The following is a 22,193-nucleotide window of genomic DNA, read 5'->3' on the forward strand; positions in this document are numbered from 1 at the left end:
TTGCAACTGTACTAGATAATCTACATGCCATTTTTTCCAGAACTGTTGTTGTATTTGCGTGCACAAACGCCACATTTTCAACCTGTTTTGCGGAATCGATGTACAATCAGATTCCGGAAAACTAGTAAACGTGCTTCCTATCAAAAAATGACCAGGAGATAAATATTCCAAGCTAGTACAATCGTTGCTCATTGGTGTGAGAGGTCTCGAATTCAAGATGCCTTCTATTTGAATGATTATAGTATTAAACTGTTCATATGTTAAAACGTTATTCCCTACAACTCTTTTTAGATGTGCCTTTGCACTTTTAACTCCCGCCTCCCAAAGGCCGCCAAATACGGGCGAATAAGCTGGGGTAAAAATGAATTCTATACCTTCGTCTAGGCTATAATTCTCTACCTTGTTCGCACTTTCTTTTTTACACATATTTCGCAATTCACTCAGCTTTCTATTAGCACCCTTGAATGTGCCACCATTATCACAATAGATTTTTGCTGGTTTGCCTCGACGTGATATAAATCTTTTAAGAACCGATAGAAAATTATCAGCAGTTAAATCAGACAATAGTTCCATGTGAATCGCCTTTATAGAGAAACACACAAACAATGCAATGTATGATTTTGTGATTACAGACCTTCGAATAGTAGATTGTTTTAATTGAAATGGACCACAAAAATCAACACCTACATTATGAAATGGTCTATTGTAAGTTACTCTTGGTTCAGGTAAAGATCCCATTAATTGTTGTGCACATTGAGCTTTTAATCGGAAACATATTACACACTTATGAATAATCTTTTTTATCTCCCTATTTCCATTAATTAACCAATATTTTAAATTTAAGCTACTTAAAATCTGTTTTTGACCTGCATGTAGCAATTTTTTATGCTCTCTTATAATAATTAAATCAGTTATGATGCTTTTTTTTGGAAGTATTATAGGGTGCTTTTGGTCATACTCAATCTGCGCATTCTGCAACCTGCCACCTACACGAAGAATTCCTCTCCTGTCTATAAAAGGATGCAATGATGCTAATTGCGTCTTTACTTGCTGACCATTTTGAATTAGTTTGAATTCTTCGTGAAAGTGAAATTGCTGTTCAACGATCAAGATTTTTTCTAAGGCATTATAAACTTCAAACGGCTTTAAATTACCAACTAATTTATACTTTGGCCTACTTGCATTATGCTTAAACCTTAATATCCAGGCTATGATTCTTTCTAACTTACTTATTGAAGAATATTTGGCAAATAATGTACTAGATTCCAAAATAATTTGAGTGCAGGCTATTTTCTGCTCTGGCAATGGCTCTGCCAGTTTTACCTCAGACAGCGGATGCTTATAGTTGACATTTAAGAAATAACTCGGCCCATACCACCAGATTTTGTTTTTTGAAATTTCATTTGGATTAATACCTCTAGACAAACAATCCGCTGGATTGTCCTTTGTATTAATATACGACCATTGCATACCTTTCGTTAAGCCTTGAATCTTTATTATTCTGTTTGCCACATGGATTTAATTTAACAGAGTTTGTTTTTATCCAAGCTAATACTATGTTAGAGTCAGAGTACAAATACACCTTGTTTATCCTTTTCTTTAATACACTATATACTTTATGAATTACATTTGCTAATAACAGCGCACTGTTTAACTCTAACCTGGGTATTGTTAGTTTTTTATTCAACGGAGCTATGCGCGATTTAGAACACAATAAAGTTGACGTAACAGTTTCATTTACAGTTCTTATATACACAACTGCACCGTATGCAAACATGGAAGCGTCGCAAAAACCTACAAGCTCACTAGTAGCATGGGAATTCAATTGCAAGTATCTTGGAATATTAATTGGTTCCATTTTTCTTAGATTCTCTACGAACTCCTCCCATGTTTCAAGTAACTCATCACTTAAAATGTCATCCCAGTCTATTTTCTTTAACCACAACCTTTGCATTATAATTTTTGCAGATACAAAAAGTGGGCCTACCAATCCTAGAGGATCATAAAATTTACATAAAAAGCTCAAAATTTTACGTTTAGTGTTAGCCTTAGTGATGCTTTCCTTGGGACTTGATATTTTAAACATGTCTAATTTAACATCAAATGACAACCCTAATGTTTTTACTATCAAATCATGATTCATCTCACGTTCATCAAAATGTTGTAATTCAATTGGGATACCATTTAAAATAGAAGGGTTATTAGAACACCATTTATGTAATTCAAATGATCCGTTACTTAATAATTGTATGAGTTCATCTCGTAATTGTATGACTTCTTCAACAGTGTCGCCACCAGCTAAAATATCATCTACATACGTGTTATGTAACACTGCCCTGGCCGCCAAAGGGAACTTTTTACCCTCCAGGTTACACAACTCCACTAGGCAACGAGTTGCAAGAAAGGGCGAACTTTTTAGCCCGTATGTAACTGTTTGTAGCTGTAGACATGTAATTGATGATTTAGGATCGCTTCTCCATAAAATATTTTGAAGAGGTTTGTGCTCGGGAGAAATTAATATTTGTCTGTACATCTGCTTTATGTCACTTAGAATCACAAATTTGAATGTCCGAAATAATAACAAAATATCAAATAGCTCATTTTGAACTACCGCTCCGTTGTACATAAAATCATTCAATGATACCTGCTTATTTGTTTTCATGCTTCCATCAAAAACTACTCTTAATTTGGTAGTTTTCTTATCATCCCTTATAACTGGGTGATGAGCTAGAAAATGAGCAATTTTTTCATCATTTTGAAGTTCAACCATTTTTGCGTGACCAAGCTCAATATATTCATTGATAAACCTTGAATAACTTTCAAATAAGGTAGGATTAATGGAAAACCTTTTTTCTAAATTTATAAATCGTTTCAAGGCAATCTTATATGAATTTCCCAATGTATCGGGATTTAATTCTTGTTTCAATGGTAAAGACACTTGAAACCTATTACCCACTCTCACAACAGACTTTTGAAAGCATGATTCGCATGCTTCTTGTTCAGTTGTGAATTCAGGATAAATTTCAGAGACCTTTTCAGTGTCCCAAAATTTGGATACCAACTCTTCTAAATTAAAATGACAATATTCTAAGGATAAATTACAAATATTTTGTTGCACAGTACCACTGACCATGTAACCAAATACTGTATCTTGCAACACCAAGTTACCAATCTGGAGACGATCTTGTCGTAAAATTTTGAAAAAGATGTCAGCACTCAACAATAAATCAATAGGCTTTGGCACATTGAACTCATTATCAGACAGAATTATGTTGTTCGGCATGATAAGCTGTGATATGTCAATAGGAACTTGTGGCAGATTTTTTGTGATCCTCTCCACCACTGAGCATTTGATACTTAATTTGTAATTAGTTGTACATGATTCAATCAATAAGTGAACAGCCTTAGAAACCTTCGACATTGTATTGGTAATGCCGAGAATAGTTTTACCACTATTAAAGGTGTTCAATTTCAATTTATTAATTAAATTGGTAGTACAGAAGGAAGTTTGAGATCCTGTATCGACAAGTGCCCTAACAACAGTCTCCTGGCCATTCCTTGATTTAATTTTGACTTTAATAATAGGTAGGATAACATTTTCTACATGATTCTGACCAACAGAAACCACACTACTCTCTTCTATTTGATGCAGTAAAGAGTTATGACCTTCTTTACATACATGACATTTTAAATTAAGATTACATTTATCAATATGGTCATTCAGACAGAGTTTACAAAAACCCTTGGTTTCAATAAAATTGATACGATCTATAACAGAAATTCCTTTAAACTTGTTGCACCTATATACCTTGTGTCCCAATTCCATGCAATAATTACATTCCATTCCTTTCCCCTTTTTTGCCTTTGGTTTTACTGCAAGATTGCACATCAGCGATTTGCTCAATTTTTTTTTCTGGAAAACCAACAGATTCTAAAGCTGTAGCTCTACTCTCCAAGAACTGCAGTAATTCCTCAAGTGTGGGCAATGCATTGGCATTGTTCCTGTCAAATTGAAAGGCTCTATTAGTATATGTATCGAGTTTTCTGGACAATAAACAAAGCAATAACATATTCCACTCGTGAACTGGTTGACCTAAGTTTTTTAATGCGCTTACTTCTTGCTTAATCTTGGCAACAAATTCACGAATGTTACTCGCAGTCCCTTTGATTATGTCAGGTACATCTAACATAGCATAAATGTGAGAACTGGTAATGATAAACTCATTTTTGTATCTACTATCTAAAATGGATATAGCTTCCTTATATGATTCATGAACAATAGGTAAATTAACAATTAAGGACAAGGCTTCACCTTTTAAATAACTACGTAAATAAAACAGTTTTTCAACATCAGTTAAGGTACTGTTATTACCAATCACGGCCACAAACAAATCATTAAAGGGTTTATACTTGCTTAGTTCCTTTCCATCAAAGCACGGAATTTGAACTGATGGAAGTTTGGTGTTGGGTTTTAGGATGTCCGGTACTGTAACATGGTTTGATGCCAATGGTTGAGAAGCACTGTGCGAACTGTCAATTGGTGCTAGACGACAATGGAACGCCTTTATTTTTGTGTCGATTTCAGCCATCAATTTGATGTACTTATTTTCGAAGTCGTCAACAATCTCCGGTTCCCCTTCCTCCAAAAATGAAATTTCGACTTGGCAATTATTATACTCCTTAAAGCAGTTCGATAACATTCCCTTGCGTACCTCCAACTCGTTTATTAATGTGTCGGTGAGAGTAGCGTCTTTGTGCAGATTAAGAAAATTTGAAATGCGTGTAACACTCGCCTTGCAGTAAGCCCGTTTCGCCTTGAACCTCTTCAACTCAGCCATTGCATCGATTGATTAACGTAACTTTTTTGTAAAATTATAGATTCTACAACATATTCAATGTGAACGCTAGCAAATTGTTGCATGCGGTCGATTCTATGATAATGAATAATTATTGATATTCATTAATGATTCGAATAAGTTCACAACACAATTATGAGGAACCAAGTTTAAAATGACAGATGGTTAACACCAACTTTGAAGGTTAGCGGATATAGCCGCCACTTCTATTAACTAAATTAACAAATTAGCAAAATACTTTATGCTATTTGCATAATTAATTGCAATTTTAAAGTTTAGTCTAAACGGTAGGTAGGTACATACAGTTCTATTTCGATGTGCATATGTGCTGCACTGCACGTTGTAGGTGATAGCAGGTGATAGCAGTGTAGTCGGCCAAGATGAAAATACACTTCATCCATCGAATTCTAATTAATCCTGATTTATACCATCCGGATCGACTGGACCATTTTTATGTATAATAAGTGGACTGTAGATTTTCTAATTTTTATTGTACTACGTATACAGCATAACGTAACGTCAATTGTACATAACGCCGATCTCTCGAATGAATGTAGCCGATGGTCTGCAGTGTTGCCATCTATTGTACGTAACACAAACTACTTAATGGTCACCTGAACTGTCCGGATATTTTATCCATTATTAATTTAAATGTACCGCAACGATTTGTTCGCTCGGCTCAACTTCTACATGCACGACAATGTCGAACGGTATACTTCCGAAATAGCCCTTTAAACCGCATGGTTGACGAGATCAACAGCTTACATTTGAATATCGAATTCTTCGGACTGCTACTAGTCGCCTTCAAAAGTACTGGGAATTCACTGTTGATTTAATAAACTGGTTTTTGGCTAGAAGTATGTTATAATATTGGCTTGGCCGTTAATAAAGAATTACGATATACGATATTTCTAAAAAATATGCCACAAATATCATTGTATGGACCCAACAGTTCCAACGTAGGTACCTAAATCTGTGGATTTCGTGGAATCTTCGGCTGGTGTTGCAAACTTGATCCTCATGTTATCATAGCCCGATGTATACAGTGCGTTTATCTTAAACGATTTTGCATGCAATGCTTTTTCTCCATGTCCCATCTGAAAAAACACGTCAACCTAATAGGAGTAGTTCAAATGGGTAGTAGGTGCAATATACAACTTTCACCTTCAAATCTACCGCCTTGCAGATAAATGTCAAAAATGCTGCTAAAGTGATGAAAAGATGAAATTATAAATTTATACAAAGGTCACAACAGTGCAAGGCAAGCCCGCGATTTACTTGCAGTGTAGTATCCTGATGAAGCAATACCTTCTATTTCAACAGATTTCAACGTACATAACATAAAAATAAGTAAAGTCTGGTTCAGTTGTGACTCGCACATTATCCGTGATGCGTTTTTTTTTAAATACAACATAGGGAAACACCATTGCATGCAAAATCGAATGTTCCAATGTAAGATAAACGCACTGTATGTTCATTTATCCTGAGAGTGGGAGTTTTACTGTTGTATTTCATTATATTTTGTATGGATTTACATTTGTGACAAGGAAATTACATGCGGATGCAAAATTCAACATTCGTGTACAGATATGGATATCGCAGCATATATGAATGTAGCTTATGGCTGTACCTATTTGGTTACAAACATTGTAAGTTAGTTTAGGGGCCGGGACACTTCGCCGAATGCCCACAACGCCGACACGATTTTTTGATGGTCCATATCGCCGACTAGGGACACTACGCCGACCGTGCCCACATCGCCGACAAGTGAACAAGGGAGACTAAGCCTTTCGTGACCACAACGTCGACTCATACAACAGTTCGGACGGTGTGCAACACCACGCAGCTTTTGACGTTAGGTTATTGTAGGTTTAGAATATACAGACTCATACGAAAATTCTTAATGAAACTGGACAGAGCGTGAATCAAAGCAGCTTTGGATATTAGGTTATTTGTAGGTTTAGGACTTTTTTTAAACTTTTTAAAATGCAAACTCACACTGGACAGAGTATGAGGGGCCTGGTTTTTCGAACAGTCGGCGTTGTGGTCACGTTCGGCTAGTGCCCCTTGCACACGTGTTGGCGATGTGGGCACGGACGGCGTAGTATCCGTCGGCGAAGTGGGCACTGTCGGCGTTGTGTCCGTCGGCGTAGTTTCCTTAGTCGGTGATATGGACTATCAAAATATCGCGTGGGCGTTGTGGGTATTCGTTAGTTTTACTAAATAATGGCTCACGTGATGACGTGACTAACAGTATTTACAAATTATAGATAATTGTACAGGTAAACTGTATGTTTTCCAACTGTCGGCATTTATCATTGGCTTTTCGTTTAGGATGTGCAACAAGTGCAATATCTATTGGATCTTTATAAAACACTTTTCCGTACGGCGGCGTTTGCTTTTAGACTGTTGTCACGTACTTTACAAAGCAGAATGTGTGTTAGACTTTGATGGATGGGCAAGATAATATATTCTAGCCAGCAAAAAAAAAACTTTTACTCCGTTGACGTACTAAAATTTTCATTACGAAAAGTACTATAATCGTATCAGCCTCACCACCTTTTTAACGTGTGAACTTTAGTTTGTTTTTATGGGACTTCTATTTAAAGCCAATACCGAAATACTGCTTAATCTATAGTATAATATTCCCATTTCCAATTTAACAGTCGGTGCTTCTCACTACGGTTAGTCCTCGTTAAAATCAGTTAGCTCCATAAGCATATAAACAAGTTACACAAAAGTTTGTTAGACTTCAATTTAAGATTTACATGTTAGTTCTGAAATTCTGTTTAATAAGTTCATTGCAGAAATGACTCTTTTACTTTTGCTCAAAACTTCAGAAGTAACTTGCTATACGCCAAGCGAAAAGAAATTGCATAATTTTCTGACTTACAAATTTTAGAAGGATAGCATTAAAATGTAATTAATGTTATGGAAGCTTATAAATACTTCTCAAAATATATTTTAATTACGGATGGTTATAAATAATACTGATTTGAAAACTTTTTTTAGCATTCACTGTTTTGAGATATTTTACATAAATACCTAAGGTTTTTCTCAAACAAGTTACTGTTAATTTGTAAATCTCAACAGAGAAGAAGCGTTAATGTATTAGAGAATAATAAATTCGTGCCAGTTAAATAAATGTTGTTTCGAATATTGCAAGAAAAAGTCACCAACTAATTACAAATTTTGTATTAAAAATCTAATTACAAAAGCGCCAAAATCAGAAAGTAGCAATTAGGTAACGCTGAACTGCACATTAAAAGTTTTATAAAGTGGAAAACCATACTGAACATCGTACGAGAAAAAAGAATTTGTACAAACGTAAAAAATTGAATTAAAGAATTTACCCTTTATCTACTTAACGTCAAAGTTGGAAATGAAAGTTTTGTTCTTCTGCAACTTTAGTACAGAAAAGTTTTACTTGGAAACTCACTGCAATAATATTATCAGATGGAACTTCACAGAGCAATAGACGTTTATTATCATTGGAATAAAACTTTTCTTGCGTTTGTAAATGCAAAGTTGCAATTAAGATTCAAAATTAAATGAAATGAATTATGTTACAATAAAACTAATTTTTGATAACATTGTAAATTTGCATGGCAGTAGAAAAAATTAATCTGCCTAAGCCACCGGCGATTGTTTTATTTATCACGTTGTTAGCTGTGTGCAGTTCCGTGCAGATATTAAATATAAAGCATTCTAGATCATACTCTTATGAAATGTACCCATTTTTAATACCAAACATATTGTGGAAAAAAAAGAGCGGGAAAAGTCTAGGCAAAAGCAATTTCTCTTGGCGAGATCATTCATTAGAGGCCGATGAAAAGTTACAGCATTTTTACCTTCTCGCCATAAGCAAATACACTTACTCCACTTTATCATGATGATTCAATTTATACCTACACTATAAAAGGTGACGTTATCTCAGGGCACTGGGCAAGTGTATATTCCTGCTCTGAGGTGATTATTATGAGTTGTGACATTGCAGGGAAAAGTTTTCTGTAACCTCCAGACAACACAGACAGAAGTTGGTGTTTAGCACTAACTTGCACCCACAATAGGAAAATTTTTCCACGAAACGAAAGGCGCACAAAACTTGGGAATTGGCGCACAAACTAGGCACAAAATGATGACATAGGTTACAAGTCGATCCGATTGTAAGGGGTGCTACATTAAGTTGGCAACCCCTTTAGAAATTTCGAATTACTCCGAAAGGAAAGCCGCACAAATCAGCACAAAACAAGCACAAAACTTTTGTGTTATGTCGATACGAGCATGATGGTGTGTATCATTAAGGTGGACTCCCACTTGAACGGAAGGCGCACAAAAAGATGACAAGTTTCAAATCAATTCGATTGTAAGGAGTGCTACGTTAAGTGGGATATGAGAATGATGGTGTTCCAGTTGGGCACCCACAGGAAGATTTTGAATTTCTCATAAACGAGAAGCGCACATTTGGAAATTGGCGCGCAAATTAGCACAAAATGAGCACAATATTTTGGCGAACTAACAAATTGGTCTGCCGATTTAGGGGTGCTAACTTAACCCACCCCTCTTCTTCACGATGGGCGCCACCCTATTAAGCGAGAAGCTACATATATATTCTGCAGAAATGTTCGTCACAAAACTGTAGAAAGTTAGTATAACAACTACATAAAACTTAACTTGGTTAGGATATCGACTTGGCTCGCATATTTTAGGCGACGTCTTTTCTCCCCTTCAGGTATCTAATCCAATAATTACCACCGACGATGCGCGTCACGCTTAGGTCGCTAAGGGAAAACTCACTACCAGACGCCCCTTTGGGAAAACACGCACGTCCCTGACTCGGTTAACCAAATAGGACTTCCCAGAGTGATGAAGCGTTGCCAGGTCTCGGGAGCTGAGAAGCCTAGATCTAACAATTCTAAATTCCACGTAATTGGTTGCCTTCTCTTAAGATCCCATCTGATTATCTCTAGCATTTCATCCATTTCCATCATTTGCTGCATATAAGGAGTGATAGGTTTATAGGTAATTTTTTGATCTTAAGCTCTGAAATGTCGTTCAGACTAGCGTATTTATCCATGATATCTTGGGAAAAGAAGTTGAAAATGGCTCCATACCCATTCTCACAACGCAATGTTAGAATCAATTCCGAAGGATGCTGTAGGTATCGTCTTTTTCCTACATTTCGTTTCGACGTGTATAAAGGGATATAAACAAATAGCCAAGCATAAATATGTATGCAGCATTCGAGGATCGTATTATACGGATCTAAAGAGTAACTCGGACAGTTATAACTTAATGAATGCTTAAATAAATAAAATAAAAGGGCCTTTACTATTATTGATTGAAACGTAACCCATGAAAAAGCAGTATAACATTATTTTACTGCGGATATAAAATAAAACAGAACACCGGTGTGTACACGAATAACAAAATATGTTTGCCTACTTTGATGCTATTATTTAATTGCGTTATAAATTTCAACAGGTTCCAATGTACGTTTTCTGTGTGTATGTGTTTTCTGGTAAATACATACACTGTCCCATACCGATTGGTGGATGTTGACATTTAATGTAATTTAATGTTATATTAGTATTTTCTATTTTTAGCTTCCTATCATGAGTTAGGGTAGCTATTGCGATCACAGTTTTTTCTGTATGTCAAAATTTCATCAAATGTCGACGTTTTACATCGTTTTAATCAACTTTCAAACAGGGACCCGGACCGGAACCCGTATTTTTTTCAGGACCGAAAACCGAACCGAAACCGTTATTCCTTCAGAAATGGAAACTTATTGAGAACCGGAACCCTTATTATTTTTTCGGTTTTTTACGGTTCCTAACAGTGAAGGACGCGCCGGCAATCACGTCTCGAAAATTGAAGACAGTACCGGTGGCGGTGGCGGTAATTTATCCACTACTGCAAATCTAAATAATACAAGGAAGGGTAAGGTTTTGGAAAATAAAAAAAAACAACAACTCCATTCATAATTTTTTTACATAAGTTTTTGTGTATTTTTTCTGTTTTTATTAATAAATTAAGTTTAAATAAATATTTACCTCTTCCTCCTTTGTTCCCATTGTCGTCGTAAATGAGCTACACTGACGATAAGTCACGTTTTGGTATGCATGACTTTTTACTTCTTTTTCACACCTATTAATTAACAAATCACGTTGTTATAATGAATGTTTTGAATGCCATACTTTCTAAAAGACTAGACCGTTTTGTACAAAAAAAATGCACATAACCGAACCGTTATTTTTTAGAACCGGAACCGTTATAAATATTTTCGCTTAAATATAAACAGAACCGGAACCGATATTTCATTTGGGTCCGGGCCTGCTTTTAACGAATAACATTTTTTGCATTCCGAAGTAACGACTAAACGGATGCGGTTCAAATTTTGAATATGTATATTAGGTATACGGAAACAGAGAATAACGGGCCGGATTTTTGAAAAAAAATCAATTTATCAAAATAATGGTTCTATTCGTCATACTTCACGTGCACTTCGTCTATTTTATGGCGTACATCGTTCTTCAGAGCGGATAATTCGAAGAACAATGGATCGTTTTCGGACCACGTCTACTCTTAATGATAATGTGCATCCCGTGAGACGCCGAACAGTGCGAACTGAAAAAGCTGTAACCACTGTACAGGGTGAGAGTCAATGACTGCGCGGAGTAACTTAATGCCTTGAAGATAACATTTTTCGATAGAGTGCTTTTGTATTATGATATGGTTGAATATTCTCTACATGTTAAAAATATTTGCAATTATACAGGGTGCGCTCACAAAGTAGGGTCCCCAAATGGTGCATTTTTTTAATGGACCCCCTGTGTTTGAATGCAGTTTTTAATTCTACGTGTAATTGTACGAGTTTTTTAGTATACCTATGGTTAATATCCGGAAAACTAGTAATTTTAAAGATAATTCGATTTGTAAGAAATATTTGCAAGCGTCAGTATATTGTAAAAATTATTATACTTAAATTTTGATTCCAGGTTCTATATCTTTTATCCTGGGTAAAGTAAAAGTCAAATAAATACATCTACCATGAAACAATAAAAAAATAGCTTACAGGGTGTTTTTTTGTACATCCAAAATTACAAAACTTCATATTAAAAAATCTCACTTTTTTTAAATGGAACACCCTGTATATTTTTCTGTCATATTTTAGCTCCTCCAAAAACCTTCAACTTTTGATAATCATGTTCTGTACCTATCTCTCTTTTCGAAATATCTTGGATTTCCTGGTTTTTGTTAGTTTAATCTTTATCGAAAAATCTTATCTTCACGGCATTAAGTTACTCCGCGCAATCGTTAACTCACCCTGTACAGGAAAGCATAAAGAAGATACAAATTAATCAATTCGTCGCCGTTCTCAGCCCCTGGAATTGTGTCCTTCCACTTTATGGAAGATTTTATGAAAGGATATTCATATTAGCTTAAAAGCTTTCAATATTCACCCTGTGCAGAAATTAAAGCCTAACGACCATCGTATGAGCCGCCAATTCAGCGAATGGGCTGAAGCACAAGTTGATATTGATATCGAATTTCCATTCAAAATTTTGTTCTCAGATGAAGCCCAATTTTGGTTCAATGATTACGTATATACAATCAAAATTGTCGCATTTGGAGTGAAGATAATCCACAAGCTTTTGTGGAAACACCATTACTGTCTGATGCACTTTACGGACTGGCAGTCATTGGTCCATATGTCTTCAAAAACGATGATTGTCAGAACGTGACTGTCAGTGGTGAACGGTATAGGGACATAATTACAGTTTTTTCGTACCTCAATTAACTTTAACATTAATGATTGGCGAAATACGGCCGCAAATGCTGCGAAAAGTTTGTGAGAATTGGTGTTCCAGATTGCGCCTTGTACGCACCAGCCGTGGCGGCCATATGACCGAAATCATATTTAAACATTAACAATTTTCTATCTAATAAAGCCAGTTTGATATTGAAAATATATTTCTTTACTTTATCATGTGTTAAACTTGTGTCCCTCTAAAAAACACCGATTGTAATAAATAACTATAATTGCAAAGTTACATTTGGTATAGATGGCGAATTTATAATTACAATTTATTAACTGTAATTTTTATCGAAATTTTTATATACATTTAATATTGCTATGTTGTTGTTTGTTTAATTTATATCATAGTCTATTTACATTTTATTTTTACATTTAATATTGTTATGTTGTTGTTTGTTTAATCTAAATCATAGTCTATTTACATTTTATCTTTATATTTATATATTTATATTATGTTGTAATTATTCCAATGTTATACCACAAAAGTGGTTCAATAAACGATATTAAAAAATCCCGATCGTTCATTTAGTTAAAAAAAACTGGTAATCAGCATTTAGTTAGTTAGTTATCGTATAGGTGGCACTCCCTAGGTACAGACGTATTCAGATCGCATCAACAACCGTCTGTGTAAAGCCGGGCTCAGACGACTCGTGTACTTGGCGAATAATCGTTACTTTCGTATACTTGGCATGTCGTGTGAGTGGGTTACTTGTACAATTAATTGTCACTCGTTAGTTTTCCATTTCTTGTCGGTAAAATTGGTCCGAGTCAAAGGGATCACGATTATTCGCACACTTGCCAAGTACATACTTATCTATACTTGTAGAGGCGCTCAAACGGAATGCACAAATAATTTGCCTTTAGTGCGATTATTAATTTAGTTTTTAGTTAAAGACGGAAGCGTACAGACGTTTTTTTTTGTTTTTTTCTTTTTTTATTGAAATGGAGTGGACAAATGAGATTGTGTTGGAATTTCTTGTTTTTTATGAAAATGAGCCGGTCATTTGGATGGCTAAACACAAAGACCATGAAATCGAAATGCAGTTAATGATGCCTGGAAAAGGATACAAGTGTTACAAATGTTCGCCCCAAATATTCGCCCTCGCGTACTTGTACAATGTACACGTCGTGTGAGTGCCCTGCTTGCCATCGCAACTCGCCAAGCTCGTATACTTCCCAAGTACGCAAATAATTGTGTATTCGCCAAGTACACGAGTCGTCTGAGCCCGGCTTAACCATTGAATAATATATTCAATGGTGTAACCTAACGACAGTCGTGGTATGACTGCCGGCTAGCGTTACATGCCCTCTGAAGCATGTTAGGCAGGAGACCACTAAAAACTAGCAAGTTGTGAGATTCGAACTCACCACGTGTGGGGTTAGAGTCCGAGTCTTAAACCGTTACGCCAAATTGACTACTAGAATTTTTCAAGTTTCGTTTTGTGTTTAAGAAGATATTTGAGATACGTTTAAGTTAATCCATTAATTAACAAAACCGTTATCCCATTAGCTGATGTGTCACTTTCTCCAATTTCTTCTGACGGAATAGGTGATAATGTATAACTTCTATTAATACACATTATCAAACTCAATTTCCGAATAATTTATTATTCCTATATGGTACTTTTCCCAGTCCGATTTTGCAATTACATTATTGCTTTCGGTAACGAGGCACTAGATGTAACCGCATACTACACCTATATCCCGTATTCATGGTGGCAATTTTAAAACTTACAAGAGATCTCAAGAAAAATCTGAAAACTTTATCATTGCATTGAATAATAAATCCGAATATTATTCAATGATCATAGTAAACAACTTTGTACATAATAGACCGCATATTAGACCAGCTCCTTTCTCCTAGACCGCATATCGAACCAGATACTAAGAGGAAGACATCATATTGAACTAGCACCTTTCATTTTTATTTTTGATTAGTTTGCTTTCTTGTCCAGATGAAGCCTCATTTGACAGTGAACGAAACTTTGACTTTTCGTTCAACATAGACACGGTCCTATCCCGGAAATCGCTCGCATCTTAAAAAGTTTACGAAGCTTATATTACATGGTGCACCGTATGCAGACGGTCGATAATTAAAAAAAAGAACATCTTTAATGAGTTTTATTTCTTTTTTAACAACACTAAAATCTTGTCGTCGCGATAAACTAGCTCAGTTAATAAAACTCATACAAAATCACTCGCTGATACTTCAGGAAATTGCACTTTTCTTTAACCCACAAATATAGATAAAAAATAAACTGCGTTTGTTGAAGACGATGACAAAAATTATCGGTGGCTGTGCGAACGGTTCGAACCCTTAACTTTGATACAAAGAGAACAATTAAAACCCTAAAAGAAATGAAAGATAACCTAAAATTTTCTTACCCCTTAAATGATAGGGTTAATCGTAGATGAAGCAGGAATTGTCGATGGAAATTGCGGTACATAAATAACATCCAAAACCTAAAGAAAGGTACACTCTCAGTATACGAAATGCAAATGGCGGTGGTTACGACAAAAAGTAAGAACGCAAATTAAATTAAATTAAAAAGAAAGAAAGATTAATGCCAACTGTAAGCTTGTCAACATTATGTTGAAAACTAATTCAGACAAGCCGGAGTGGGCATTTGCAGATGGGGCCATGTTGAAATGGAAAAATCACCACGATGAGATTACTGATTACTCACCTTCTCAAAAACATTGGACAAGATCACCATCCGAATAATTGAAGTAACTTCACTTTCTGAGAATGACGAGGGAACTGCTATACAAATGGCCCTCGAATCCAAGGAATCGTCAGCATGGTACCATCCAAACGTGTTGGAACCAAATAACTCCTTCAAGATTAGGTATCATTGGATTGAAGCTGTCCCTGCTGTGAAGACTATTAGGTTAATGAATCCGGTACATGGTCTAAAACCTCTGGACGTTAATCTAGGCGCACTATAACTTTAAAATCGTCGATCAAACTGCTCGATTAGAAGCACGCGGATTGTCTATAAATTGATGACAACAAAAGACCTGTGGGAATGTTGCTGATCCCGTGGATTGAAGGAAAATTCCTCACAACTCAGATGCATTAGCCAATCCTTTTCGCAGATTATCAGTGATTGCCAAAAACCGGCAAAGTTTATTGTAATATTCAGCATACATCTATTTAGTGGTTAATTCCAGAAAATAAGCTATCAATACTGATTGGGAATAATTTGAAGTTTCTTGGCGTTACTTACAACATTGCACAATAATAGTAATCTATAACGTATAAGCTATACTGCAGTTTTCATTTTAAACGACTATGAGCAAAATTGTAGTAGATAAATTTTTTGTATCATATGGGAACTCGTAATAAAATGAATGTAAAAACGGACGAAAATTTTTAAATTTGCATGTGCATCATGCAGTTAACGGTGCAGTACTTTTCATATGCTATCGTCACATATGCTAATAAGCACCCGAGTTTTGCTCATATCCGGAATGCCTTCTGCATTTTACAATGATAAAATACTGCAGAAGGTTTCTGCGGAGATTCAGCTTAATTTACACCATCCAATGAACTTCACAAAACGATATGTAAATAAGATGCATATTGCTTTCAAAATAAACCCAATTGAGTGTGAAATTCAATTACACCAAGCATAATTTGCTTCCCTGGAGATCTATTCGCGTAGAATGGATAATCTGATAATGTGTACTGTAACAACAAAGATCAAGTAACCTTGCATGTTTTTTTTCAGGGAGAGCTGTGCACTGAAGTTTGTAGTTATAAAAACGACAAACAAAAGTTTTAGAAATAAGGGAAACTGCGGTGTAAAGTATAACGATAGACAAACCGCAGAAAATGTTTCATACTATAAGGTTCTAAACCCTCTATTTAATAATGTTTTATCTTGTGCAAAATATTATTCGTTTTGCTTTACAATGCTAAGTTACAAATAAAGAGGCTGGTTTTCGGACCCTTCATTTGCATAACGTCTTTGTATATCTGTTGGAAATCGAATCTCGGTATTCTGAAATGATTTATTTAGCAAATCTCTCATTCAATCAAAACCTCAATTATACCCAATATACATCGCTTCCAACATCCGTGAAATTGAATTGCATCAATCGGAGACCTCTAACGTGGATTGTAGATCACAAAATATTCTCCAGAGTTGAATTTTTCTTTTATTTTAAAACGTCTGTTGATTTCAGGCGGTTTGTAGTTGTTGGTTTAGTGATAGCGTGTTCTGTTCGATTTATTCATCTTAAGCAAGGAAGGGGCCGTTATAGATTCTCCCGAAAATCGGTCAACCTAAATTAAATTCCGATTTAGATGAGGATGCCAATAAGCGCGCGGTTTCATTGTTTGTCTGTTTGAAATGGTGCACCGTTATCTTGGTGTTGCTCTTAGTGGTATTAGAACGAACGAGATCTTGGTAAATATGCTAGACGCCAACATGCGACACTGTGGGAAATTAGAGGAAAACGATTGAACTGTTAGTAGCTGTCGAACAAACTGTACGAGATTTCGCAATGAGCATAGAAAGGTCAAGGGAGATGTTGATAAATAGGCCAGAGTTCAACCCAGCAGAAAGTGTGTGCATTTTGTATTCAAAGGCTGAACTCGATGGATGATGGGTGAGCAAAACCCTTGTAACTTATGATAATAAGAGTGGATATTTCGAATGATTTATTCAAACCAATGTATAGTAGCACAGTGAGAGTATGAAGTTAGCCCTGCAAACAGTTTTAGTTTGTATGATTCGTGTGACATTATTTAGCATGCAATTTTAAACTGAAATGTAAGTACGCTGTGTTTATGGTGCTAGTGAAGTGCACATTACAAACTACTATATTCGGAGGAGTTTAGTTCTATTTACTGCCCAAATAGTTAAAGTTCTGCACCAACAAACCATTATAGCCATTATAAATTCAAAAACCGCACACTAAATCCATACTACACCATTTATGGTTATTTAATGTGATGATCCTACCAGCAACAGGACCTTTATAGAGCTTCATTTGAATAGAAATGATTATTATTAAAGCGGAGCTGAGTGTACCTCTCCCCACCCTATTTATTAATAATAATAATAATAATAATAATAATAATAATAATAATGCCGCTACCTGAGGAGCGTCAGGGCACGTCTGGAGCTATCGCTGGGCGTTGCAGCATGCGAGCCGATAGTGACGAGTTGGTGAACAGGCGGCCGCTCGTCGGGATACCCGAAACCTCTACAGCCGAAAGAAGACTACGAAGAGGACAACGACCACCTGAAGAGGACCGCCATGAAGAGACCTTTGTGCCTGCTTCTCAACCGCTTGTGGATGGGACCAGCGCAAAGGATACCTCCAAAAGACGTATGAAATGGGACGAAGGGATTCATTTTCGGTACGTATCTGGAGATCACGAAGATGGAAACGGACAGGACAGCATACAGAGGTAAACTATATCACGCGTTCATTACACAATACCCACATTTAGCACACTTGACAGAACAACGCATTGCAGACCAACGTAGAGTTATCATTAAAAATACACTCCTTACATTAGACACACAGGAACAAATCAGGCACGAAATTGAAGCACTACTCAACACAAACAACACACTCATCGTACAAGATAATACACCCGTTCTAAACAACACTGAAATACAGATATTTGCGACACCCCAGCAATCGATAGATACAAATAATCCCATAAACCAAACACTCACATCCCTTCAAAAAGAATTTGACAATGCATTGTTAGAATTCTCAAACACTGACCCAACACAAAGAGCACGAATACCTAAACAAAGTCACACTACAAAATTACGCACACTCTCAAAAACACTAAATGATCACATTTTACCAAATTACATTAACGATAACACAAGCTTACATCAACTACACTTTGTTGTGTATTGCGGTGCGGTTGCAGTTTCTAGATGTAACGGTTCAAGAATAACAACAAACAAAGAACACCACACAACAAAAAAGCGCTCACCCCCGGCTTGGGAAAAACGCCTGATTAATCGCATCGATGACATCAGACGTGACTTGGGTCGAATTACACAATACATACAAGGAACTCGTTCTTCAAAATTAACACGACAAGTACAACACATAACTACAAAACTAAACAATCACACCACACGAGAACAAAATACAAACTATAACGAACATAGAGATACACTCACACAAAAACTATCAATATACACAAACCGTTTAAAACGCTATAGGGAAACTGCAGACAGAAAGCGCCATAACACACAATTTAAACATAACGAAAAACTATTTTACAGATCACTAACACAAAACAGCACTAATGAAAAACTCATTCCACCATCTCTACACTCACTTCAGCAATACTGGTTTGACTTATGGACCAAAGACATTAAACACAATCCACACGCCCCGTGGATTACCACAGAAACCACACGCACTGAATACATTACTCCTATGAATAACACAAACATCACTACAACAGACATCATTCAAACTATTAATCACTTACATAACTGGAAAAGTCCAGGCATTGATAACATTCACAACTTTTGGTGGAAATATTTTACCTACACTCACTCTTACCTTGCGCAACAATTTACTGAACTTCTTAATTCACCAGATCGCACTCCTGCATTCTTTACACAAGGTATCACTTACATGCTCCCAAAAGACAACAATACACAAGACCCATCTAAATATAGACCAATTACATGCCTTCCTACAATATACAAAATCCTTACATCATGCATTACCAACAAAATATACCAACACTGTACTGATAACAACATTTTATACGAAGAACAAAAAGGTTGTACCAAGTGTTCCAGAGGCTGTAAAGAGCAACTCATTATAGATTCTGTAATACTTGAACAATCCAGACATAACAAACGAAACATACACACTGCATACATTGATTACAAAAAAGCATTCGATTCAGTACCACACTCTTGGTTACAACAAGTACTCTCAATATACAAAGTCAGCAACAATATTACACAATTCCTCAATTACATAATGTCATGTTGGAACACTACGTTAACACTTACACTAAACGACACAAAACTTATTACTGACCCAATACAAATTAAAAGAGGAATTTTTCAAGGCGATTCTTTAAGTCCGCTCTGGTTTTGTCTTGCTCTTAACCCCCTTTCACATTTGTTAAACACTACTAACTTTGGGTACAATATTAAACACAACCACGAAATACATCACAACATTACACACCTGTTTTACATGGACGATCTTAAATTATACTCTTCCACAAGCATAAAACTTAATCACCTTCTACACATTACCGAAACATTCTCACGTGACATACAAATGGACTTTGGAATTGATAAATGTAAAACACAACACATCACAGCTGGTAAAAGACAACTTTTAGATTATGAGCTAGAACAGGGTAATTTAATAAATTCCATGGACGAGAATGAAACTTATAAGTATCTTGGTTTTCAGCAAAATACACATATTAAACATACGAGTATAAAACAAACACTTATCACACAATACCTACAAAGAGTACGCAGTATACTTAAAACAAAATTACACGGTAGAAATACAATCAAAGCTATTAACACTTATGCCATACCAGTGCTTACATACTCTTTCGGGATTATACGTTGGACAAATACAGATTTAGAACAAATACAGAGAAACACACGTACACTATTAACAAAACACCATATACATCACCCTCACTCCTCCAGTATACGACTTTACCTTCCTCGTTCGGAAGGAGGTAGAGGACTTACAGATATAAAACTATTACACCAAACACAAATACACAATTTACGACAATACTTTTATAACAAATCAGATACTTCAGTCTTACACAAAACAGTAACATATGCAGACAAATCTTACACACCACTTAACCTACACGAAACTAATGTACTCCCACCCACATCCAAAGTTACATACATCACAAATAACATACAGACATGGAACCAAAAGCCTTTACATGGACGATTTCCACAAGAGGTTGGCCAGGATTGTGTTGACTCTATAGCAACGCACAGTTGGTTGTCTGAATGTGATGTCTTCCCGGAGACTGAGGGTTTCATGTTAGCAATACAAGACCAGGTCATTAACACACGCAACTATAAAAAACACATACATAAAGATAAAACAGTGACAAATGATTCTTGTCGACTTTGTTCACAAACATCAGAAACAATCCAACATATAATATCGGCATGCACACGACTTGCACAAACTGAATACAAACATCGACACGATCAGGTAGCTAAAATCATACATCAAAAATTAGCACTTAAACACAATCTCATAACAGATACGACACCATACTACAAATACACGCCACAGATCATACTCGAAAACAACACACACAAATTATATTGGGACAGGACACTACTCACAGATAAAACTATCCACAATAATAGACCAGACATTACACTTATAGATAAAACGCAAAAATCCATTTGTATTATAGACATTGCCATACCCAACACTAACAACTTAACTAAAACACATGCAGAAAAACACCGCAAATACACCGATATAGCTATCGAGCTTAAGACGCAATGGAGAATGAAATCTACTGTTATAGTTCCCATTATTCTTAGTGCTACTGGAGTTATACCAAAGACAATACACCACAATTTACAACTATTAGGTTTAGACAAAAACACATACAAACATTTACAAAAAGCAGTCATTATCAACACATGCCATATTGTTCGTAAATTTCTAAACATAACACAAGATACTACATACAGAAATGATCCACAACGTATACATGTAAACAACAGTACTCGCTCACAACACGGTACACAACATACTGTAATATCTCCACCTCTAACCCAAACAAGCACACAAATACAACTTACCGAACAAACAAGTACAACAAATGATACAACATATACTACATCAGAGATTCACCTCTGAAGCAAACCACATTATCACAACCCATTAGTATTCAACCCAAACGCAAAAGCCTAAACAGCACTTTAGACTCACAACATGACACACAACATACTGTAATATTTCCAAACTTAACTCAACCAACCACACAAACACAACTTCCTGAACAAACAAACGCAATAAATACAAGTAACGCAACACGCACTACAAAGACGCCCTCACCCACACGACCTAGCACAGCTGAAAAACACAATACTCTTTCTTCTCAGAAACACACCACGTTATCACAAACACAACCCACTCGTACTCAACCCAAACGCAACAACCTTAACACAGGCTCACAAAATACTGTAATGTCTCCACCAATAACCCATGCAACAACAGAAATACAACTTCAAGAACAAAGAAACACCATAAATACAAGTAACGCAACATGCACTACAAAGACAGGTCCATCCAATAAAGTTACACGCCCTAGCACATTTAAAAAACACAAAACTCCTTCTTCACAGAAACGCACCACATTTTCACAACCCACTCGTATTCAACCGAAACGCAAAAACCTTAACAGAACTACAGGCTCACAACATACTAAAATATCTCCACCTAAAACCCAAGCAACTTCACAAATACAACCTCAAGAACAAAGAAAC

The 22,193-nt window shown here is 36.0% G+C and overlaps 1 protein-coding gene across 1 annotated transcript; it reads right to left on the bottom strand.

Moving 5' to 3' along the window:
* Positions 1–1,524: 1,524 nt before the first annotated feature.
* On the bottom strand, positions 1,525–5,350 carry LOC116164297. The gene is made up of 2 exons (XM_031478449.1): positions 5,160–5,350; positions 1,525–4,881 (listed from the first exon to the last, which is right to left on the bottom strand). Exon 2 carries the CDS (start codon positions 4,836–4,838, stop codon positions 3,834–3,836), a length of 1,005 nt encoding a protein of 334 aa, XP_031334309.1. The 5' UTR covers positions 4,839–4,881; positions 5,160–5,350; the 3' UTR covers positions 1,525–3,833.
* Positions 5,351–22,193: the final 16,843 nt, after the last annotated feature.

The sequence above is a fragment of the Photinus pyralis genome, unplaced genomic scaffold (genome assembly GCF_008802855.1).
Source record: "Photinus pyralis isolate 1611_PpyrPB1 unplaced genomic scaffold, Ppyr1.3 Ppyr1.4_LG2, whole genome shotgun sequence".
Taxonomy (NCBI): Eukaryota; Metazoa; Arthropoda; class Insecta; order Coleoptera; family Lampyridae; genus Photinus; species Photinus pyralis.